Source organism: Glandiceps talaboti, chromosome 20, assembly GCF_964340395.1.
Source record: "Glandiceps talaboti chromosome 20, keGlaTala1.1, whole genome shotgun sequence".
NCBI classification, from domain to species: domain Eukaryota; kingdom Metazoa; phylum Hemichordata; class Enteropneusta; family Spengelidae; genus Glandiceps; species Glandiceps talaboti.
The window spans coordinates 14,832,591-14,857,985 of record NC_135568.1 but is presented as its reverse complement, the minus strand read 5'-3'; the positions used below and the strand labels follow the sequence as shown (position 1 = coordinate 14,857,985).

Sequence of the window (25,395 nt, the reverse complement as noted above, 5' to 3'; positions counted from 1 at the left end):
ACACTTTCTTTTGAAAGCTTTGCTATTTCATAAAGTTGTGTATTGATCTGCGAGTTTTGAATTTCTGGTTAAAGCACTATGATACGGCGTACATTCACATTGTTGCCCCACCGAGAATGTTTTTTAAACAAAGCCCTTCCCCTCCTCACGCCAATAAAAATGTTACTTTTTCTCACTGGGGAATGGGTTAAGTTGTAACAGACGAGCATGTGTCAAATACTTTACTCGTTAAATTTGATACAACCATGACGTACAATTTTCCACAAATAGATATTTAGGTGAACACTGCACACGTTCAGAAGTCTGAAACGCGTAGGCGCCTAGCGCTGCGGCCTGCCTCTTTCCAGTCTCAAAATTTAAACATGAAAGTTTCCTTGTCAGCAGGCAGTTCAGACTAAGATATATAAGCTTTGATCTACAGTTGATACCCTATCCTCACCCCTGAGTATAACGTGTCACGTAAGTCGAAAAACTAGCGCCAATGGCATTGTAGCACAACTGTATTTGGCTGTTGCTATGGACATGGTCTTGTTGCTACGCATATTTGTATACACTTTTGGAATCTTCAGTAACTTGCCAACCCCTCCCAGTTTTGAAACTATATGTTTTTGACAAAAAGACACATTTTTAGCCCTAATGTGCCTATCACTGTTGAGATCATAATGTCATGAACAATTCTAAATATAAACACCATGAAGAACGTTCCAACCAAATTTCAGCCTAATCTACTCTGTAGTTTTGGAAGTATGTGTTTTATTTTTTTACAAAAAAGACACATTTTTAGGACACATTTTAAAACCTAATTTGCATATCACTGATGGGATCATCATATTATGAAGAAAGGCTTTTTTATTACCAAAAATCACATTTTCCCCCAAATCACACACCGGTGGTAGGATCATTTTGATTTGAACAATTTTCCTTGACACCAAAGGTAATATGCCAACCAAAAGTCATGGCAATCTGTCCGGTGGTTTTTGACTTTAAGTTGTTCACACACACACACACACACACACACAGACAGACAGACACTTTGCCATGCCTTTAGCACTATTGAACCTTATCAGTTCAGTTGTGCTAAAAAAAAAAGCACCGAGCGTTATTTCATACTATCTAGTCAATGGAACGATGCAGGCCTATTGCGCCACCTACGTCAACCAATACACTACGGACGAAATCTTTTATTTCTGACGTTGAGGGCGCGATGAGATAATACTTCTAAGGGTTGATTTCCAACAATAAAGCAACGAACGTGTGTCAGCCTTGTACACATTATTTTCCAGGCTAAAAGATAGTATTGGAAGATTTTATAGATTTCATAGATTTCAAATTTTCAGTTAGTCAAGTCACACCTTCATGTCTTCATTAATATCAAAAAGGCCACCACGACTTGGCTTTTTCCCGATGTTTCTTCTCCAAAGCTTTTGTAGTTCTTGAAAACACTGAGGCTGTGTTTCTCATCTCTAAAGTTTGGTCCTCGACTTTTCCAAGCTTCTCTCCTCGTTCCCTTTGTAGCTGATGAAGAGAAAGATAACTGTTAACGAAAAAAAAAATCCACGGTATGTTTATGGAGTAATGTGAATCATATACAGATTAGTTATGGTAGGTATATGGTAAGCTAACTTTACACTTGCTACTCAAGGTAAGTGACTGACACTGTACAATGCATTTTGAGATGTGATATATTGAAGGAAAAAAGTAAGCACGCAATAGCTAGCGTCTGACTCATTTCCTCATAACTTTTTTTAAACATTACAATGGTTATTGTAGACAAGTCTATTTACAGACGAGGACGATCTCAACAATCAAGACTAATCCATATCTGTCCAGGTAAGTTCTACAATTTACTGTTAATTATTCGTATAAAAGCATACAAGCCAAACGATTGGTCAAATCGAAATACAACTACACCGAATTTCACAATACCGTGCAGCTATTCTGTTTGATGCAACCACGCAGAAACCAATAAGAAACAGGTCAGTGAAACAAAAGTCTACAAGATAGCAAGATTGAATGAGTACAGTTTCTTGTTACATTTTGTCTATAAGTGAAATGAACTATTCATGCCAGCACAGAAACATCAAATTTAAACGAACACCGCAAAGGACATTTTACGCGCCCTTCATCGGGTGTTTGATACTAAGAAAAACTTTGGCGCCCAAATGTCTGCATGGAGTTGCAATACATGAATGGTTTATTTCTGAATGTAGCAAAAAAAACCCCCGATCTTGCTATTGAAGTGTGGCATATACAGTTTCTTGTTGGTTTCTGTGTGGGTTGTATGAAACAGAAAAGCTGCACGGTCGGTATTATGAAATTCACTGTAATAAGCTACACCAATCAAGGACAGATGCAAATATCTATACGAACAAGATTAACAATCGTACTCGAACGTGACATGCATCACAGCAGACGATAGATTGATTTTGCTGAGGTTATGTAAGGAAGGCCTTACTCAGGGCTTTGTTTCTCATGACCCTACGTTTCTTCAATCTGGAGACCTAATGAAAAATTAACGCCCTCTACGACAGGATTATAAATAAAGTAGTATCACTTGTTGTAGGATGGCGACCCCATGAACACGTATCCGAGCGCAACTTATCGTTCATTGGTGTAATATGAGGAGTTCAATAAACAAATTGTTCAAAGTTCATTTTAAGTCATTCAGAGTGTTAAAGTATAATTATAAATTGAAAGTTTCACCAGAATCTACTCATGCATATTTTTAATTTTTAACTTTAAGTGACCGACCGACCCATCATTGTTAAGGTGGTACGATGAGAAACACGGAATTAAGTACGTCAAGAAGACAATAGAAGACAATAGCATATAATCCAAGAATCAAGTCTCCACCAATAATGATTTCAACTCGAGAGCATCATGTTCATAGGTTTGCAATCATTTCATATTATTCCCAGACATTTTTCTTCGTTCAGCGAAAGAGAAGGTGAGTGTCCTAAGTTGCTTTATCATTATAACTTTAAACGAAAGACGAACAGAATAGCATACAATCGCACTATACCAAAAGTCACATTTGACCATGTATTTCCATCGGGGTAAATCCTGGGCAGAGGATGTGTAAATGTGGTGAGTATGAGACGAAGTTCCACCTTTGACTTAACTTACCCTGGTGATCTCTCACCTGGGGGCTGTAGACAGTCAAAAGTGGTATTGTGTCTCGTACTACCCCTGGACAGAGATGGTGATTAGGTGGGTCACAGGTTGGGTAAAGGTGGGTAAATTTGACTTTTCGTATAGTGTATATCCTTAGGTCATGAGTATTTCCTGGATGACTGAACAGGAATATTAATGAATGATATAATTATACCTTCGCAAGCATAGATCAGGGAAAAATAATGGCGAGTTTTAATTCATATTTCGAGCACCGCACAATTAATGACGTAGATGCGAGTTATCGTGACGTAGTAGAACTACCATGGTACATTTCACGTAGCATATGTAGCATTTGTTCTGACGCGTTCAACTTGGGCTTTCGTGGGGTACAATTGTCTGTGTCATGATGCGACAGACTAACCAGCAAATGCAGGTAACGTCCCACTGGAATGTATCAGTTCCCTACGTTATATTGCTCGTATACATACTCTCTATTCCAAGAAATAACATTTAAATAAATTATCAAAAAACAACTATGTTCAACAAATTTCAATTTCCATTAAACCTCAACAGATTATGTGGATGACAGTCGTAAGGCTAGCTACGGGCACTTTTAGGAATTGGTGTCATCGAAAACGAAAAACTACACAAACATAAAATATTGAACGGGAATATTAATGATGACCTCTTAGCTTACACCAACGGGCATAGTCTATCATAATGATTAGTCTATCATAGTGTGGGAGGGTATTTTATGCTAGAATTTACCTTAGTATAATGTGTTTAATGAATTTTATTTAAATTTGAAATCATAATAATCTAATAAACTGTGATTCTTTTATGTCCAGAGTTTCCTGAGTGAGGAAAGACCCCACGTTGTGCGACCTTCCTTGACAAAACCTGTTACACGATGTCATGTCAGTTGAACACTCATTTATGTTATGGACATGTGACACGACTTTGAACATAATCTATTGCTCTAGATTTCACGCTGTAAGTGAAATTTGCCGACATCACTACCGGTAAATGTTAAATATAAAGTACCACTGCACTCACTACAAATAAGATTAATAAGTGCATAAACTTATACATAATTCCCTTGTTTAGATGAATGCTAAATACAACATGAGAACAGGTGCCACAGTAAAACAAAATGGCGTAACAAATACATGAATATCGAATGAGCAGTACCCTTCTCGTTCGTTCCAAGTCTTTGAGTAGACTTCCTGAGCTGGAGCTCTTCCCTTGGAGTCCGTATAATTCTCTTGGGTTGTGCTCCTTGGGTTCTTTGTTTCCCGCCGAGTATAGCCGTGACCTGCTACCATGGTGTTCCGGATGTGACGTATAGTGTGGACTTCGATAAGAGTAGGTTGGCGATGATGGCGCCGATGAGCTTATATAGGTTGGTGAATGTGACGGGCTTGAATCTGTAAAGGTATCAATGTATGATATGGTTAAAACAGTGTATTTAAATTGCGTGTGCAGAATTTACGGCTAAGGCTTAATAAAAAAAATTGTCTGCTTCCGATTACACTCAATTTCAGAATAGGTGGAGCAGTTAGATTTTTTTTATTCATTTTATTTTCTGTGTGAGTGTCTAGTTCAGGTTTCCATTGTTTTCAAAATGGTCATTCTGTGGTTCACTTCTTCCTATAAGATGTACAGCCGTTACAGATTGGAAGTAAAGTTTAATTTTATCTTCTTAAGTAAATGTCCGTTTCCGCATCCAATATTTCTCGTGAGGCTTAAACAATTTTGCGATTTTATAATTATTCTGTCGAATACGTAAAAAAAGTTTAGGGTCGGCAGTGAAAAGCTAGGTAGGGGCGGGTAACCGGAACCAAACAATTATTTTTTTAGGCCTAAGCAATGTTGGTAAAACGTAACGTGAAATAATCAATACTTATTTCTGGGTTATTTGATTTTTTCCTCCAAAAACAGATTTAACTTAAAAGTTAACTGTTCATATTTTTAATGTTGTTCAGCATCCAACGAATTGATAATGTAATATAATACCTCAATATCAAACAGAGAAAATTGCACAAGTACGAATTACAAGATGGTTATGGTTTCTGTATGAATTCTAGATGTCTGCGAAATCGTGTGCGTCGTGGATTAAAAGTTCGTCATTTGTTTGTTATATCATAACCTTGACCTGAAAAAGGTATCACAAGTTAATTGACAAAAGACCAAAGGCAAGGTATTGTGATCATCGTTCAACAGAAAGACTAGAAAAAAATCAACCGAATAACTCCACAAACCAATTAACATGTTGGTGTTTTTGAATCATAGGTCTCTAACCTTCAATTATGTACAAATTGGATATCTGATGTTTTCTGGATTCTCAAAACTCGTGATCGAACAGGATAGCCTGAAAGGTTTGATGAAACCTCTGTATACTATGATTCACATCCAAACAAAATACAATTTACTGGCAGGTCACCAAGCTGTCACATAGAAAGAATAATAACACCTCGCATGTTGACTGATTATGCAAAGAAAATATCCTCCTCTTCAGTACTTATTTGATACTGGAAGCAAAGAACTCTATTACTCAACTATACCTAAGAGGGTATAATAAGGTAAACAACAACAACAACAACAACAACAACAACAACAACAACAACAACAACAACAACAACAACACCAACAACAACTACACATTTACTGGAAATTCTGTTTCAATATTCTTCATTTCTTGATTATGCCCTTGATAATGTTTACAGATATGCAACAATAGATCTTTGCAAATACAAATACAATATCTTGTATTAGTATAAGTCATCTATAGGGACGTAATGATAATATATTCGTTTAACGTAGTGTACAATATTCATAGCACACGTCAGTCGTACTGCTAAATGTATTAATTATTTGGCTTAAAGACGTGCAAATAAGAACTCAACTATAAATCTAAATGTTTTGGGACTTGTAAGGATTTTCTTTGGATAGGTTTAATAGCTTTTAGAGACATGATTTGCATGTTAGATTAAGTACCAAATGCTAGTTAGTATTTACTGAACGAATTCATCAGCTCGTCATTCATAAACATTGAATGGGACCTAATGATACTAGATGCCAACAGGTCTAAAGATAGAAGTTTTGGAAACCCTTTGAGTTGAGTTTTGTTCAGACCATTCAGTTTTCATTTGTAATATATATATATATATATATATATATATATATATATATATATATATATATATATATATATATATATATATATATATATATATATATATGTGTGTGTGTGTGTGTGTGTGTGTGTGTGTGTAAACTCAGTATATATAATATGTCTATACTAGAGTAAAAAGTTCTCAATACATATAGAGCAGTATAAATAACACAGTATCACGTAAGATACACAGGAGCCTTTACACTGTTTTACGATGTTGCGATCATTGTACGTCTGATGATCGCAACAGCATGAAACATAGTGTAACTGCTCTAGTATATATATATATATATATATATATATATATATATATATATATATATATATATATATATATTACGCTCTGCCACTGCGGTATAGAGCACTGTCTTATATATATATATATATATATATATATATATATATATATATATATATATATATATATATATTTGTGTGTGTGCATAAGGGTGTCACTGGAGAGAACAGTGCTCGATGTAATATTAGTAGCAGAGTATTAAGTCTTAATGTACAATATTTAACTAACGTAAGACCGGCAGAACATCTTGACATATTTAGTGATATATAAAGTTCAAAGTTTAAGACAAAATCAATCTCAGTCTTACTTTGTAAATTTTACATGATATTGGCTAGAATTTTCTTTCCTCTCTTAATCATGATGAATTGTAAAAATATAACCAATTGGAGTCCAGGGGATGGATGTTTTGTCTTATTGGCAGTGTTATAAAGTTTGGAGAACGTAAATAAGTCTCGGTAAAATGTACCAATATGTTATAGTCTAGTACAGAAATGAGTGTACATAATGACTGAAAACATCCCACGCAAAGTCATAGGTTGACTTTGTAACCAAGACGCAGCGCGCTTGATATTTTATGATTAGACTCCTTAGCATAAGGTAAAGTATTTCCCAAGATACAGAGTCACAAATCTTAGACTCCTTAGCATAAGGTAAAGTATTTCCCAAGATACAAAGTCACAAATCTTTGACTCGACTCCATAGCACAAGGTAACATTCTATTATTGTGTATGACGTAAATTATATGGTTTCTTTTACGAAAGGTGGAAAAGCTCTATAGACAGACAAACAAATGCATGTACTTTTTCTTCTTATCTACAGTAATCTATTGTTTTCTGCGATATACCTACAGGATATTGTGATATGATTGATGTAAAATGGCATGATTTTACGATAGAAATCGTTGAGGAGAAACACAAATGTATCAAAATTGTATGACATTCTCACGAGACAATGCGATTTTAGTAGTTCTGGGGCCTCTAAAGATGAAAATAGATTATCCGAGTGGTTTTTATGGCTCTGAATTGTTTTACGCCAGTACATGAGCAGTGTAGTAATCGTGGCTAATCATAATTGATGTATGTGAACATTTGCTGTCCTGGTCATGAAATAAGCTATCTCAAATATCAAAAAAGAAAGAAACAAGATATCTCAAATAGTCAAACAATATCTGTTACAGTAGAAGCCTTTTGCTCTTAGGCTTTAAAATGAGAAATCCATGTATAGAATGTTCAATGTATAAGATGTGAATAGGCATTCTTGCTTCCTTATCTTGTTATTGACAAATCGACATGAGGGAGTACAAGATATGATACCCACACGGCTAGGCCTCAATTACAGCTAGAAATGAGCTAAAATTATATTTGTAGCAGCGCACTTTATTTTTGATCAGACAATTACATGTTGTCGAAAAGTATTAGATGGATAGATAGGACTGGGCATTTGATGGGATGTTTCTAGAGGTGTCAATCTGCAGATGTTGTACAAGACATATTGAGCCATGACCAGCAACAGTCAAATGACTGTGTATATGGCTAACAGGGATGGGTAAGTAAGTGGCATGGATACACATTCAAAAATGTATGTTAATGTGCCTAAAACAAGACCACACCCATAGTAACAGTCCAAATGATGGTGTACATTGCAAATGTAACCACAGTCGTGGACAGAGAAGAGAGTGGACATTTATCAAATGAATGCGTGTACGCCTAGAAACAGAAACACGCCCATAACAACACACAAAATCACTGTATACATTACAGAGGTAAAAACAGGGATATAAGCAAGTGGATAAACATTAAAACAATGAACACGTGTATGCATAGCAGCACGGCGACGCTCATAGCAACAACCAGGTGATGGTTTATATTTCATGGATAACAAATGGGATGGCTAGAAAAGAGGATTAAACATTCAAAACATTGACTCAAACGTGAAGCAACAATAGCAACAGTGAAATGGTGGCGTATATAGCACCGTTTAGGTAATTACAGGGCTGGATGGGAAAGTAGATAAAGATGGACAAAAAATGTGTATATGCCTAGCGACAAGACTAAGCCAGTAGCAACATCAATAGTATCTCGTGTAAGAATAGCAACAAGGATGAGTATGAATCACGTTAAGACAAACTAATATCATCCTAATCGAACCTCTGGAAATTATATCTATGATTCCCTGAACACTACAGTACTGCTACAAAGCCGTTTGCGCTAATTTGAAGTATTCAAATGAATTGGGGGAGGGTGTTTATACGAAAATCGTAAATCTTTTATTTTCCTTCACAGCTAAAACAATATTCAGCGGTCATCTCAAATTATAAAATGGTTTAATTTTATCCTTTTTTGCCCTCTATATACAAAACTTGAATGATGATCACCACTGATGTATTTCTTTAATTTTAACTGAGATTAGGTTTGAGTTTATTTTAACAAAGTAACAGCAAACGTTTGGGTTGTTTGTTTCCGAGGCACATAGTAAGTTGAGATTGTATAACCTTAGACATCCATGCATCTAATGATGTCATCCACTTAAGAAAAACGTTCATGTGTGATGAAACTATTAACAAACTAATGCCACCTTTACGTAATTTATGCGGCTAGAAATCAGACACGTAGCCAAAGAGCATAACGTAAACGGATTGAATGCGTGCCTTCTATAGAATGATATTTCCCTCCTCCTGGAAAAGTATTTCTATCCCTCCATCTGGACGAGTGGAATAGCATTCCCCCTCCATCTTAAATGGTATTTTCGTCCCTCCATCTGAAATGGTATCCACTACACCTGGAATAGCATTTCCTCCTTCATCTCGAATATATTCCCAGCTCCCCATTTCGAAAAGTATTTTTCTCCAGCCATCAGGAATAGCATTTTCCTCTCCATTTGAAATAGCATATACTTCCCACCATCGGGAAGTTTTGTCTCAATCCATCTGGAATAGTTACTCTCCCTCCGCCTGGAATGGCATCTTCCTCCCTCCATCCCAAATAGTAGTTTCGTCCATCCATTTCGAATAGTATTCCCTCCTTCCATCTGGAATAGTATTTCTCTCCATCCATCTGGAATAGCCATTTTCCTGATGGCGTGATGGTTTGCTGTTACCTCGACCTCTCCCAATTTAGAACAGCCATAGTATTACCCATCCTATATATTTACAATTACACATTGACATCCAAAAGGTTAATATTGAATCTATTATTCCTCAGTTCTGTTTACGGTGAGCCAACAAGGATAATTGTCAGAAGATCCAACTAATATTTACACATTTTCTCACTATTGATCACACCGAAGAGATTGAAAAGAAATTTTATTTAACACACACGACCTAAAATAACACACAGTTGAGAATTGAAAATTCCCGGATATCGTTTGTAACTGTAAGCTTCTTTATTTTACCTGAATTGCACCAACCTATGGAATGTTGTCACTCTCGTAAAGTAAGTATTGACGTAAAGTGGTATTTTAAATTACAACGTAGTTAGTACTGCCGTAAAGTGGTATTGTAAATTACAACGTAGTTAATATTGTCGTAAAGTGGTATTATAGATTACAACGTTGTTAATACAGTCGTAAAGAGGTACATCAGGTTACGGCTATTCCCTGTTATTGATTCCTATGAGTATCGGATGAATGGCATCATGTTGTTGTTCTTTCTCGGTTTGTTTTGTCATTTTGGCACGCGGGAAACGTGGGTCGGAAAATGTAGCGAGAGCTTTCGCTTGTCAAACATATTTTGCTCTTTTAATATTTAGACAATATTGTTGAGAATTACATAATCATCAGTTTGACCTCAGCAAATCAGCAAATCGATGTTTCTGGATCATCTGAAAATAAGCGGATACTCCACAAAACAAAACTCCTGTTACTGATAAGGCCTCTGTGGTTCCGATTACGTTCAATTTTAGAATAGGTGCATGGTGTAGGTAAATTTCTTTGTCAGTGTGAGTGTCTAGTTCAGGGAGTTATGTTTTCCGTTGTTTTCCATATACATCATGTGATTGTAGAAATCATGTAATGACATTTCTGTAATTGAATCAGACAAATTCAAGGTCAAGATACTGCACGAGTCGTCTCATCCGTCATCAATGCGCACTCCTAAGTGTTTCAGTAACTATCAAACGTCTGATCAATACTACAATTACATTAGCTATTCCAGTTATGTTGACTTCGCATGTACAATGTATGAGATACATGGTCTATGGGGTCATATACTTCCGTGTAATCAAGATGATTGTAGTTTTTGATTGAAAAATAAACCTTGGGTGTTTTTAATTGATGGCTAACTCTGACCTTAAGCTTCTATTGTGACCGACTAATAAATTAATACAACTGACAATGTGTCACGTCAATCATCCGTGTTCCTGGTCAGTTTCTTATAAACATAGACATTAGAGCAAATCCACTGTATAGATTCCAGCATGGCAACTTGATACAATAGGTGATTTGTCTGCTATTGTACAAAAATCTTAGTGCATGCGCATACGCAAGGTCTAATAAAAAAAATCGTGTGGTTCCGATTACGCTCAATTTTAGAATAGGTTGGGTAGGTAGATTTTTATTTTATTTTTTTTTGTATATTTTTTTCTGTATGTGGGTGTATAATTCAGGTAGTTATGTTTTCCGTTGTATGGTCTCTATGTTATTGGTTTCTTCTCACCAGAAGTACAACCATTGCAGATTGGAAGAACAGTTTTTATATTGTCTGATGTCTGTTTCCGCATCTACTATTTCTTGCGAGACAATTTTCGCCATTTTATTATTTTTTCTCGAATGCGTAAGAAAAAGTTTAGGGTCGGCGCTTGGTTCTGGTAACCTGAACCAAACAATTTTTTACGCCTAGCGTTTATTCCCGGTGGGTTTTTTTCAACTGTCTACACATTTTTATTCATAGGTTGGTATAGTGCAATTAATCGATTTATCGATTATTAACGGTTAGATGAATGTATGCTTGACTGAGTGCAATATCATGGTAACTCTGTAATTTATTATCACATCTGTATGGCTGTCTGACTGACTGACCTAAGAACTTGGTTGGCTGGCTGGCTGACAGGCCGACTGACTCATGACTGACTGACTGACTGGCTATCTTGCTAACTCGCCGATTGAGTGCTAGTGACTGACTACATGATAATCAGGTTAGCTAAAGGCAAGCACAAACTAAAACTTCATCCGTCTGTCTGTCTGTCTGTCTGTCTGTCTGTCTGTCTGTCTGTCTGTCTGTCTGTCCATCCATTTATCTATTTACTTGAGGTCTGACATACATAAATGTCTACTTGCAAGATTCTTAAATGCAATTACATTACATAAAGGTCCACAATACATGTAGAAAAATACAACAAATAAAACGAACAACAAAACGTATTATTTACATAGTTGTTCAGTGTGATTACACGGTCACGTGTCTTATAAGGTAGTTATATGAATATAACCAATCTGAATGAGGTTGAATGTGCGGCTACTTGGTTGACGAAAACTTGTTCAGACACCACCCTTCTGTGAGTGTAATAAGAACAAGGTATGTTGTTAGCTTATATCAACAACATTAGCTGTGTTAATTTCCCGGTAGTAGACTTGCCGTCGTCGTAGGAGATTTTATTCTTTTCAATTTCTTATAGCCATATTGACTGAAATCTGCGTTAAGATTATCACAGGCAATATGTAAATGGATAAAGTCTCCACTAAACAACTCTGGTAACATCGGTTGGCAATTATTCAATCCCACAAATGTACAGGTCAACTGTGTCGTTTGCGGTGAATTAACTCATTTCAAGAGTCATTACCCCTGTACATGCGACTTTAAAGTACACATACAGCTCTGGATTTGGTGGAAGATTCCAATTTGAGACACAAAGTTGATGAGATCTTGTTTCTGCTTGGCATCTTGATTAATGAGAGATTTTAGCAACGGATGAAAATTTATTGGCTATCATGTTACTCCATAGGAAATAACGCCATTAGGCATTTCAACAAAGATGTATATAACATGCTACCACCCCTAAGAAGTTAGACTCGGTCTAATTTGCGAAAATGAAAGCGGTCGATATCGACAAACTATATAAGTTATTAGGTACATGGATTAAGGTTACGACTATTGCGCTCCCAAACGTGGTGAAATAATATGTCCAAAAGAAAGTACAAATAAAAGGTGACGTTTCGGAAATCACATTTCATTCGGAGCTAAAATCCCCCCACTTTTAATTCCAATGTTCTTTACACCAGGTAGCATTACATTGTACGGTAATTAGATAATTACTCGCCAACATTTTTCGTCGTTCAGCCAAAAGTAACCTAAGAGGCATTGTCACTACGAGTCTTATATTAGACGAGTAGTGATAAAACCCAAGGTCACGACTAAATGAGGAACAACTTTGGGGAATAATATAATAATTATTATACCCCCTCAAGCATAATTTGTGAATAAATTGGGAAAAATAGTGGCAATTCGAGGTGTTTTCACTTATATTCCGAGCACTGCAAAACCAGTGACATTGACAAGGGTTGTCCTAGCCTGAATTAGAACGACCAGGGTATATATTCCATATTTTCTGTTCAAATACAATAACTAGGCATGTGCATGATATAATTTAGTTTACTTGTCAGGCCAAAATAATTGTAGGGTTCCGAATACGCCCAATTTCAAAATGGGGTGGTTAGGTAGGATTTTTTTAATTTCCTCTTTTTTTATCTTCGAGAATCTGTTCAAATGTTCTCTTCATATTTACAAAGTTCAACACAGATTTCTAATCCATATAATTGCACTTTCTGTACTATACACAGAAGACATCATGTGCACGTGGTACGCTGTATTCCACCATGTTGTTTTGATCACACGAGGCAATAACGTCTTCACATCTCACTTTCTCGCCCGACGTCGCAAATTTTTCGATTTTTCAATATTATCCAAAAATAAGATTAGAGTGGCAGTAAAAACTAGGTTGGGTCGGGTTACTGGAACCAAACATTTTTTTGGCATGTTCCAAGCTTGTATTGCTTTTGCCTAAAGTAAAATCACCTGGCATATATTTGTATGTTCATTATTTTAATATCTCAGTGAAATAAACTATCATATTTGGCATTCCTAAAAGATGAGGTGACGATTAGAAACCTGAATGGTCAAATAAGATGACGTATTAACTTCCAGTGCCCTAGCGACAAATATATATGATGATATTGTAACGTGTTAATGTAGTATTGCTTTGCAAGTAAACAATCTTATACTTATGTTGTTATTTTGTTCAGGAAAACACAAATATATTAAGTTACATTGAGACCAAAAATTATAGGTCCCTTCACATATTTGCATCAGGAAGTCAAATAGTATATAAGCCATATTAGACGCGCTGAATACTGTGAAATGCACTTCGGAAATAAGCCGGTGGGGATGATTTGTTCAAAAAACACCCATTACATTCTCAGTTAAAATCAAGTTGAACAAGGATCACCGTATACATTCCTGAGATAGAGCTCAAATGTTACCAAAATTAAGACATTTTAGAATCCAATATGGCCGCCAAATACTGCACAGTGTTACCGGGAAAATAAAAGATATTATTTGTTGATTTCCTTGTAAGCAAACGGTAGACCCCAAATTTCTTATATTATTTTAGAGATCCAGAAGCAAACTTCCACATAGCAATTCAAAATTTGGAGAACACTTTTACTTTTAGTAAAATAACTGACAAGAAATCATTTCTCTTGTTTGTGGTAAAATTCGGAAAATAAAAGATTGCTGATTTATTTTGGAAGCACGATGGTAAGGTATTATATCGGAACAATGTATATTAGTTAGTCACCAGTTTATTTTCTAATCGGCCAACTTCAAAATCAACTGCCTACATTTGATTAGACTACCTCTATGATTCATCACGTGTTTGTCTTTTCTAAGTCCTACTAGAATCAAGATCGTGCATAGAAAATTAGTGAACGTTCACAAAATATTAAAGAGAGGAAACTCTGAATAGAGACAATTTTACTGAACGTGTGCGATATGTTGGTATTTATGCCTTTATAGCTGTACTCACTATACATTCATGACTATTAATCACAAACAAGTTATTAAAATATACCAAATTCTAGACCCCCGGGATGTTATCGCCATTATTGTATTCGATTACATAAGTGTAACCGAAGTACCAGTTTCCATACAATATATATATATAATTACCAATGGGTGTGCTTGCAAACCAAACCGTGTATTCATGAAGGAAATCTCTTCACTCCTATTCATCTTCAAGAAAATATTTTTCTCGGTCAAAGCTCACTCACTATTCTCTTTGTTGCTGACAATAGCCAGTTGATGTTGACTCACGTATCAACGACCATTTCATTAATTTGGCAAGCATAAAAAATGTTTTTGTTTGCGATAACATGACCTCAGAAAATAGGGTAGGTAGGTCGGGGTTTTATTCAATTTTACATTGTTTTTTTTTTTAAATTACTTATACCCAAAGATATGATACTCGTTGGTCACAATAGTGAAGAATGAAAGAAGTAAATGAAGACAATTATGTGATTCAGAAGTAGACAAACACAATATACAGTCTGTGTTCTTATACGCTGAAAAGACATAGTTTGTCTCTGGAATGCGATTTTTTAAATAATCAAAGATACCTTGGCGAGAAAATCTTCAGGAAATAGAAGTAAAATGTCATAATTGTTACCTTTTTGCATGTAAAATGTTAATGTTTAGGGTCAGTGGCTTAAACTAGGGTCGGTTGAGTTATCGGAAACACACTATTTATTTATTTAGCCTTAGTGCCCTTGAAAACATCCTGTTACTTTCGAATGTGACGTGACAAGAAAGCAGTGGGAGTTCTTAAACGTCGCGTCCTCTTTCCCTTTCAGAAGACAAATTATTCTACTTTATTATTCAGGCCAGTAGACTTGGAAATAAATTTATATCTGAAATCTGAAAAATTGCAAACGTTACTATAATAAAACAGTATACGATCAGTTTGCAAGCCAAGTTTTTGTCTTAGCTTGGTAATATCCGATCCGAAATCTGAAACTCTGAAAATTAATATAATACGCATTTAAATATACAAGCCAAGTTTTTGTCTTAGAACAGAAAATATTGTTTGTATACCCTGGTCGTTCTACGCCACGACAACCAATATCGACGTCACTGGTTATACGGTGTTTACGTTATGAGTCAAGACGTTCCAAATCAGCATTAAATTTCCTAAATTGTCATAAATTATGCTTGAGGAGGTATAATTATATTATTCTCCAACAGTTTAAAGATATTCCTGAGGTAGAATGATTCATTGTGCGACTAAAAAGGAGTGTTTAGATGTTATCCACTAATTCCATTCTTCATTCAGCCAAGGAAATACGATTTAGCTAAGGGGTCCTGTCGCTACGAGTCAAACGACGACGTGACGAGCATTTCCCTTTTGAAAGAGTACTAATATTGGGAAATAGTAGTCATATATCATAGGTTATAAGTCATGAACATTTGGACGTTTTGAATCATAATTCGAGCACCGATGTACCAATGGCGTAGGGGTGCGTTGTCGTGATGTAGAACGACCTGGGTACATGATCTTCCGTATTTTCTTGTCAAAATGCGTTAAACTTGGCTTACGTGAGGCATAATGGGCAAAGTAACAACGCAAGAATTATACCTGTAACATTGTCTCGTTGTTAATCACCAACATCTACCATTTTTGGTTTCTCAATAGAAATATGGTACATCTCTCGATCATAGTACCTATCAATCAGCTGACATACCAATCAACCATTACAAGTAAATGGGTCACACGATATCCTTTAGAAATGTGTCTCGCTATGTTTCTTAGTAACCGATTTTTGTCCGTTTACAATATATAGAACCATGTGGTACATCCATTGATATATCTATGTATCTATCAATCGCTATCGGCTAATATAACAATCACAATATCGAAATAGGTCACACCATATCTTTTAGAAATATCTGTTTCGTTTCTTAGAAACAACTGATGACGTCATTTAACGCCTTGTATCATACGTGTAGGCTAATAAACTCTAGTTACGTGAGAACGAGTTGCCCATGAATAAACAATGAAGGTGATCTTGACATATGGGTAGATTGAGGCCATTCATCTCTTTTCTTGTAAAAACGCACTTTACAGAACTCAATATATTCCAGGAATTCTTCTAACGCCTCTACATATGGTTAGATTGAGGCCATTCATCTCTTTTCTTGTAAAAACGCACTTTACAGAACTCAATATATTCCAGGAATTCTTCTAACGCCTCTACATGGACACAACGCCTTGTTAATGTGTTCACTCTAATGAGTAGAAGCAATATCTGCTTTGATTGATACAGCCTAACCAGTATCTTGACAGAAACTATATCATAGGTAATATCATGAGTAGATACTTAAGATATGTGTAGATGCATGTACATGGTAAATTGAAGCTATTCCAGGAAATTATCTTACTCGCAGTTACACAAGCTTCTTATCTTGCACAGTGACCTAAGCTTTGAAGAACTATGATTACATTGAGCTACATGAAATTGGTTACAAAATTTACAGTGGCCATATGGATGACGATTTGGTATTTAGTTTAGATTTTTGATTTATAAAACAACTTTATCATGGCTTCCTACTTGATAAATCAATGTGAAACGACATATATACCAAGTCTGTTTGAAACTCAATAAATTGCAAAAAACATTACCAAATGTGTAAAATGTTTGTTATTGTATGTGAGATAAACAAGCGTTTTACATATTTTCTATTAAAATAAATAATAAAAATAAATATCAATTCCTCATCCATATGACCACTTTAAAGATAGTGCTGATTCGATTATTGTTAGGCCTAACAAAAGAATTGTGCGGTTCCGTTTACGTGCAATTTTAGAATAGGTGGGGTAGGTAGATTTTTTTTATTTTATATTTATATTTTTTTCCATATACGAGTGTCTAGTACAGGTAATTATATTTTCCGTTGTTTTTCATATGGTCTCTGTGTTATTGGTTTCATTTCATTAGATGTACAGCCATTACAGATCGGAAGAAGAAGTTTAATATTGTCTTTTTAATTTGATGTCAGTTTCCGCATCACTATTTCGTGCGATCGACTTCACAATTTTCGCAATTTTATTACTTTTTTCTCAAGTATGTAAACAGAATTTAGGGTCGGGTAACCGGAACCAAATGATAGTTTAGGCCTTATCATTGTCCTCATAGCCAGTACGATCTGGAAACAGGTACAATGTCACAGTTCTCAATTACTTAGAAAGATTTATTTCTTCCCGTGGCTAGGCTGATAAGTGTACTCTACATTCAAATGATTGTGTTAAACCCAATACATTCAGTCATAAATGAATATATTAGCAAGGACGCACTTTCAATTTTTTATATACTATAAATCATACATACACAATTTTGCTCTTTTTAGCTGATTTCAAATTTTACGATCAAAATTCTTTATCTCTTCCTGTCACAACATTTTTCAGAATTAGATGTTATCCTACATCGAATCCTTATCGCAAGACACAGAAAATTTGTCAAATAACAAAAGAATTGTAAACAATTATAATCATTTTTTTCTACATTAAATCAATAGTAACACGAAATTGATATGTCACACAGACGGTCACGTGACTTGTTCAATAATGTTTCGCCAGTGAGTCACCTGTTGATACGTTATCATGGCTAACCGACAAATCACATCTCGCCAGTGAAACACCTGTTGATTCATAATGGCTATCTGACCAATCATATCTCGCCATTAAACCACGTGTTGATTCATCGAATCTTATCTCGCAACTGAACCATCTGTTTATTTTCCAACCAAATTTACAGTTTTGCTTTACTTCTAAAAGACAGTATTAAATAACTTTATAGGGTATTGGTATCTACTTCTTTTAAAATTATTTGTTTAAAAAAAACTATATGATTGGAATCTCAGAGTATATACTTTCACTTTTCCTGAATATTTGTATAAATCGCTATATTTGTTACATTATTGTATACTTTCTTGCATTATATTGTAATGCAATTATGTACATTATTGTATATATTTCCACTCTCCAATATCACAACTTTGAATGGTCATCCCATACTACGGAATTATTTCAGTAGCTAATAATAATGGATCCGTCTGCATTCAAATTTTGACAATAACCCCCACGAAGTTAGGTGGCCTTTTATATACGCCATTCCGGTTTAAATTGTATTGGCTGTCAGGCGAAACTAGTATGTCAAAGAAATGTGTCCTGGGCCCATAAACAAATGTAACAAGACATTATAACAAACACAATTTTTCTAAATTGTAAAATTTCAATTTCGGTTTTGTTAACCCTCTTCAGATCAATTCCATGTAGGGGATTATGGTTACGGCAGGATGATGTTAAAGGGTTGTCTAACTGATTAGTCTTTGCAAAGTGTCCAACAACGCCGGCAATTTCATAACCGTGGTGTATTTTTAGGCGTTACTTTTTGTCCTTCCTTCTTCCGCTCTCGTAGTCGATTTTAATTCCTCGCGGTTTTGATAACCCGCCTAATATTTCATTAATGTCCAAGCGTTATGATAATGGGAAACGTTGTGTCTCTGACCACAATCTCCGTGTTGAGAGCAGACGAAATTTAAAGTCACCAAGAAACGAAATTTATAGGTCAACATTGCGATTTTAATCCTGTCGAAGATGAATTTCTGTCTAGTTTGTCCTGCATATATTATATGTTAATTTATTGCTCCCTATTATTGTCGTTACCATTCACCTTTAGAAATTTCAATCCTAATGTCATATATGTACTTCTGACAACACAATCCAGAATCTAGCCAAATTTGTTGTATATAGTTTTAAATGAAGGGACAGGCTCGTCAAAAACATTTAGTGCACCTCCTGTGATGTTTATAAAGCTTAAAACGTTTTATTCCGATTGTTTTCCGATTGTATATTTAATTTTTGTATTTATTTTCATATTGTACAAGTGGTGGCCTAATTGTACAGAATAAACCATTACTGTAAAATGTAATCAGGGAACGGGCTCGATTTGCTTTATCTGCCGTATTTCTCATTTACCTTATTTCTCATTTACCTTCTGGTTTGGCTACACATCTGGTGGCACAATACAGTACTATTTGATACAATGACATGTTTTTTTTATATTTGTCACCATAAAATGAACAATACATATTTTTACTATTAAAAATGTGTATATGCACATCCATGATGCGCCCCGTCACGTGCTTAAATCAATACCCAGTTGAATTGTGTAAATATTGATATCGATCACATAGTATAGTCTTCGAATACATTATAATTAAATATCATGTAAATATATCCGAACATGCATCGCTTTCAATCGAAAATGCTTATCTGTTTGACCCCTGACCTTTAAACCAATCACAGTTTGTAACACAGTCATAATCTCTGTGCAGTGTTCGATAGTGCTTGCTTCTGTGATCTACATAGCTTTATCCTAGAAACTGTATCAGATATTTGAAATCTGTATATTCGTTTGGGGAACTATTTAAAATATTGCAAGCAAAGATATAATTATATTTTTGATATTCATTACTTTATTATATGCATAGCCAACGGAAAGGACTGGCATATGTATGTATGCATGTATGCATGTATGTATGTATGTATGTATGTATGTATGTATGTGTATGTATGTATGTGTGTGTATGTATGTATGTATGTATGTGTGTGTGTGTGTATGTATGTATGTATGTATGTATGTATGTATGTATGTATGTATGTATGTGTATGTATGTATGTATGTGTGTGTAGGTGTTTTGTACTGAGAACCTCACATTGAATTCTTCAAATCTGCTTATACATATCGGCATTACATGCAAGGCAGATATTTATGTGAACTGGTTCTGTGAATTTCAGAAATTAAAACGCACAACCATCACTTGGCTGTCTAGTAGGAGCACTACAGAAGCACTAGTAGAATATGAATTGTGGTGATCGAGACCGTTTCAATCGACGTCGTAAAAATGAACGTCTACGGAAGTGGAGAGTTCTCATAGTAGGCTGTTCACGTGCGTGATGTACTGCTCCGCCTGTGCTATAATCTTGTCATGTGTGATGCAAGCAGTGAACTATAAATTTTACAGTACAAACGGCCTGCATTTCTCCTCTGCATCGACCGCTTCGTTTGAACAATTTCTTTTGATCTGACAAACGCCCAGCCATTTTTACATAGACGTTGATTTAGGTACAAAGATGAAAATGTTTGGTCAACATTGTGAATCTGATGAGATTTAATGAAATAGTTCAGTCAACACTGCGAAGAGATGTTTCAATAAACATCAAAAATGAAATTAGGTTGATAAAATTTTAACATCATAGTTTCTCTGGGGAAAAGACAGACAGACGGACGGGCGGGAGGGCAGGAAGACGGGCGGGCAGGCAGGCAGACAGACACAGACACAGACACAGACAGACAGACAGACAGACAGACATACATACACACACAAACACACATACATACATACATACATACATACATACATACACACACACACATACACACATACATACATACATACATACATACATACATACATACATACATACATACATACATACATACATACATACAGACATACAAACATACATACATACATAGTCATAATACACGTCAAACAAGTACTGTAAATTCTAGCAGTGTCGTCATCCGGTTACCTTTCTATATGTCATGGGCTTTGTATTACTGTATTGGCATACTCTATTTGTAATCCATACATTAACCAAGCCAGGTTTCAATTTCGACTTATATAACGTAGATTATCTGATTATTGGACTTGTCCAGACTATTGTTATGAAATGATTGTCCTCTAATGGAATATTGTAAATTACCCGACTGATTTACATTTACCCCGACGTCAGTACAGTCAATATTATCGAATTTGTTTTGACCTTCCGTCAGGGTAGGTTATGTTGTGCTTTTGCCTGTCTGTGTGTATGTCCGGGTCTGTCTGTGGACACGATATCTCTAAAGCTACTGCATTAATTATAGTGAAATGAGCTACACGTCTTCCTTGTGGTTTAGACAAGAACTGGTTTGCTTTTGGTAAACATATCCTATGCATATTAATAAGTTATTTGCATAATTAACGCTTTTCAGTAGTTAGGCTATATCTTCAGGATGCTCGTTTCAAATTCCAAAAAACTACATTTGTAACACCACAGCCTACACGTAGTGCAAAGCTTGTTGGTGTAACTCTTAATTTTAATGAGTTATTTGCATAATTACTTATGTTCGGTAATTATGCCACATGGATTAGCCTCGTTTACCCAGACTCGTTGTTGGGGCTCTCGCATAATGGCTACCATTTCAAAGAGTTTGAATAAATAGTAAACAAAATTGCTGTGACTTCCGCTTTCGGTTAGTACGCACTAATCATGCAAATGTGAGTATAAAAATATGAATAGATTAAATTTGTAAAATTACATTATTTGAAATTAGCTGGTATATGTTGCTGTAGACTGTCAAACATGTGACACAGAAGCTTGAAAGCAGTGCCTGGGATTACACTGGGCGTCCCATCCCTGGCAGCGCACTTTACCATGCTGTATTTACCCTAACAGAAATGGAAATCACATACATTTTGTTTACTATGTCCCCGAGATTCTCTCGGCGGCGGTAGCCATTAACCGAGAGCCCCCATCCCAACCCCTCAACCCCCAACCACACCCCAACGACGAGAGTCTCGGTAATAGAGACTACCATATGAATGAGAAATGGGCATTTATTTAGGAGTTTTACTGATATGAAGAAACATTTTTTTCTAGTAAAAAATTGAAACAACATAGACCATATCCAAAGAGATTCATCAGCTTGGTTTCATTCTATATATATATATATATATATATATATATATATATATATATATATATATATATATATATATATATATATATATATATATATATATATATATATATATAACTACTAATAATAGTACAGTATCAAGTAAGATACACAGGATCCGTTACACAGTGTTTAATGCTTACGCAATCATCGAACGACATCGTCGTGTAACGGCTCCCGTGTATCTTACTTGATACTGTACTATTATTATTAGTTATACCGCTCTACATGTATATGTATTGAGCACTGTTTTGCTCCAATATAGACATATTTTTTTTTGTATATATATATATATATATATATATATATATATATATATATATATATATATATATATATATATATATATATATATATATATATATATATATATATATATATATATATAAAGGTCATGCACTGGTCAATAATCGCGTGATGCCATTAACACCAGGTGAAGTCAATCGAGGCTAGGCGAAATTTTTGGAAAAGGCAACTTTTCCTGCTTGTGATAAAATAACCGTTATATTATAAAATAGATCTTGACCAAGCCTGTGTTTAAATTTGTAATCCAACAATTGAAAACTCATGTCGTTAGTATACGTACAGGAAGTCCTACTAATTTGTAAACAAACTGGGTAAGCGCAACTCATGATAATATGATCTCATTAAATATGAAATCAATTTTAGTCTAATATTTGAAGGGATTTTGAGCCGCACAGTGAAATGTTTAAAATGAGACCAATGTTTATGTGACGACATTTTGGGATTTTACTGTGCGACCTTCAAAATCCTCCCAAGCATTGCACGTTACGCATGCGTCGCTTTTCTTTAACTTTTACTGAACAGAAACGCTGTTTCCTGTAGAGAACGTATTTTTCTGTGTGGGATAATACGATGATCAGAGACAGTGTCTAATCAGATTACATCTGAGTAGAGCACACTTTGATGTTGATTACATTGTTGCCGTAACCAGGGTACTCTCTCGGCTACTGATTCTTCAATTCGATTAAGAGTCTTCGGAAAATTGATTGTTTCTAAGGTTATAACATGTAGTAAAGAACTGAATCTGATCAAATTATGTTATTATTTTAAGTTCAATGTCAAACAAAAGTGGATGACGTGATAATTCATCAATTTTGAACTGGGTGCTCAAATAACTGTATTTAAGAAATTTCATCTTTAATTCAATTGGTGGTACGTTTAGGATCGTGAAAGGTCAATATTATCTGCTCTAGATCTCTTCCTTGCTACCATTCTTTTCTGGGTTAATATCAAAACTATATGAACATCACACATTGTTCTTTTACTTTGGAATAAGATAATCAGTTGTACCATTCCCGATTATGTGTGTGTGTGTGTGTATGTGTATATATATATATATATATATATATATATATATATATATATATATATATATATATATATATATATATATATATATATATATATTAATATATATATATATATATATATATATATATATTAATATATATATATATATATATATATATATATATATATATATATATATATATATATATATATATATATATTATAGGTTACATTTGGGATAGTAATTCCGTTAATACAAAATTAGTGAACAATTAAAAATTTAAGTTGTTGGATATTTTCTTCGTTAAAAACATGGGTTCACGTCACAAATGAGTGAATAGTTAAATTTTTTTAAAGAATCAAATCACTTTCTAGTATTATTTTGTAGCGGGCTCATCAGATTGACCCTATTCCAGGATTGGTGAAAATGTTAAATATTTAATGGTTACATATTCGGATATCATTTTCCCTGAAAACAGCCGTTCCATATGTTTGCGTACCTACGTCGAGTGAACGAGGTTAATGGGTTGGAATGATTTTATTTACTTCAACTATAACACCTACTGAAACTCCGACATTGAAATATTTATCCCGAAAACACGAGCCACTGAAATGACCACATTCCACAATAGTCACGGCAGCTCACAATATTCAGCACACACATGAAATTTCCAGCGGCTTGGACTCGCCATTACAAAATCGATCGCAACAGTCAACATGTTTAATAATATGATACGACGATTTCGCTGCCCAGTCACATGACCCCGACATACTCGAGCTCTATTCAATTTGTTTGTCTCTGCGCAGCTGGCGGGAGGAAAAGGACTGAATACAACCACAAAAGTTTGCGTGATGTTACCTCCTTCAAATGGATTGATCTGTATTTCACGTGATTCCTTAAAAGGCAGAACAGTGAATCTATGAACTTCTGCAGTTCCATCAATTAAAGGTCACAAACTCTTTTAATATACTTCTTGTCGCCAAAATGTATTATTTCCCAAAGGAGTAATGAATTTGATTCATTTCTGAACTTCGTCTTAATCGTTTGAAAACCGATCTGCAGCGAGTAAATGTTATAAATGCATTTCTATTTTGCATATAGGATTTAAAACACTATTGACGGGCTCGTTACCATTTAGAATCGTACAAATTGTGATTTTTTTTCCCTGAAGTCGTCAAACTTTTTTTCATTTGGTATTTTTTTTAATCCCGCAGAACATGCCCCTATTTTAACCTGAAGGGGGATTTACAATTGTATAACTTGAAGAGTAAACAGTGGGAGTTCGTGCAATGATAAAACACTTCCAATTTTATAGAACAGTTGACCCTTGTTGAGTACACTCGTGTGAGCTGTATTTTCAGTTTACATTTATGCATTGTCTCTTACCTCAATAAATTCTAAAAGGATCTGTTCAGTTGCTGGGGCAACGGTTTTTGTCCATACCAGGCATCACTGCAGTGTTTATTTCGTCATCTATATTTGCAAGATCTGGATACATAGATAATATTTCATCGCATTATTTCATTATTTCATTTCAATTTGTTAGAAATTTAAATTATCTAATTTTATCTTTACAAATGAAACCAGTTAACGTGAAACAGAAGCCCGGTGGAAAGTCGTTTGACTTGTAAATTTTTTTCTGACAGTATGGTTGCCGTTGTCTGG

General features: G+C 35.0%; 1 protein-coding gene across 1 annotated transcript in view; it reads right to left on the bottom strand.

Annotated features, from left to right (window-relative positions):
* Positions 1-819: 819 nt before the first annotated feature.
* LOC144450839 (uncharacterized) overlaps positions 820-25,395 on the bottom strand; it is a 29,814-nt gene continuing 5,238 nt past the window's right edge. Inside the window, exons 2-3 of the mRNA XM_078141578.1 lie at positions 4,306-4,541; positions 820-1,515 (exon numbers count right to left, since the gene is read on the bottom strand). Of these exons, the coding sequence (XP_077997704.1) occupies positions 1,372-1,515; positions 4,306-4,541 (380 nt within the window). The 3' untranslated portion in view covers positions 820-1,371. The remainder of the gene's footprint in view (positions 1,516-4,305; positions 4,542-25,395) is intronic.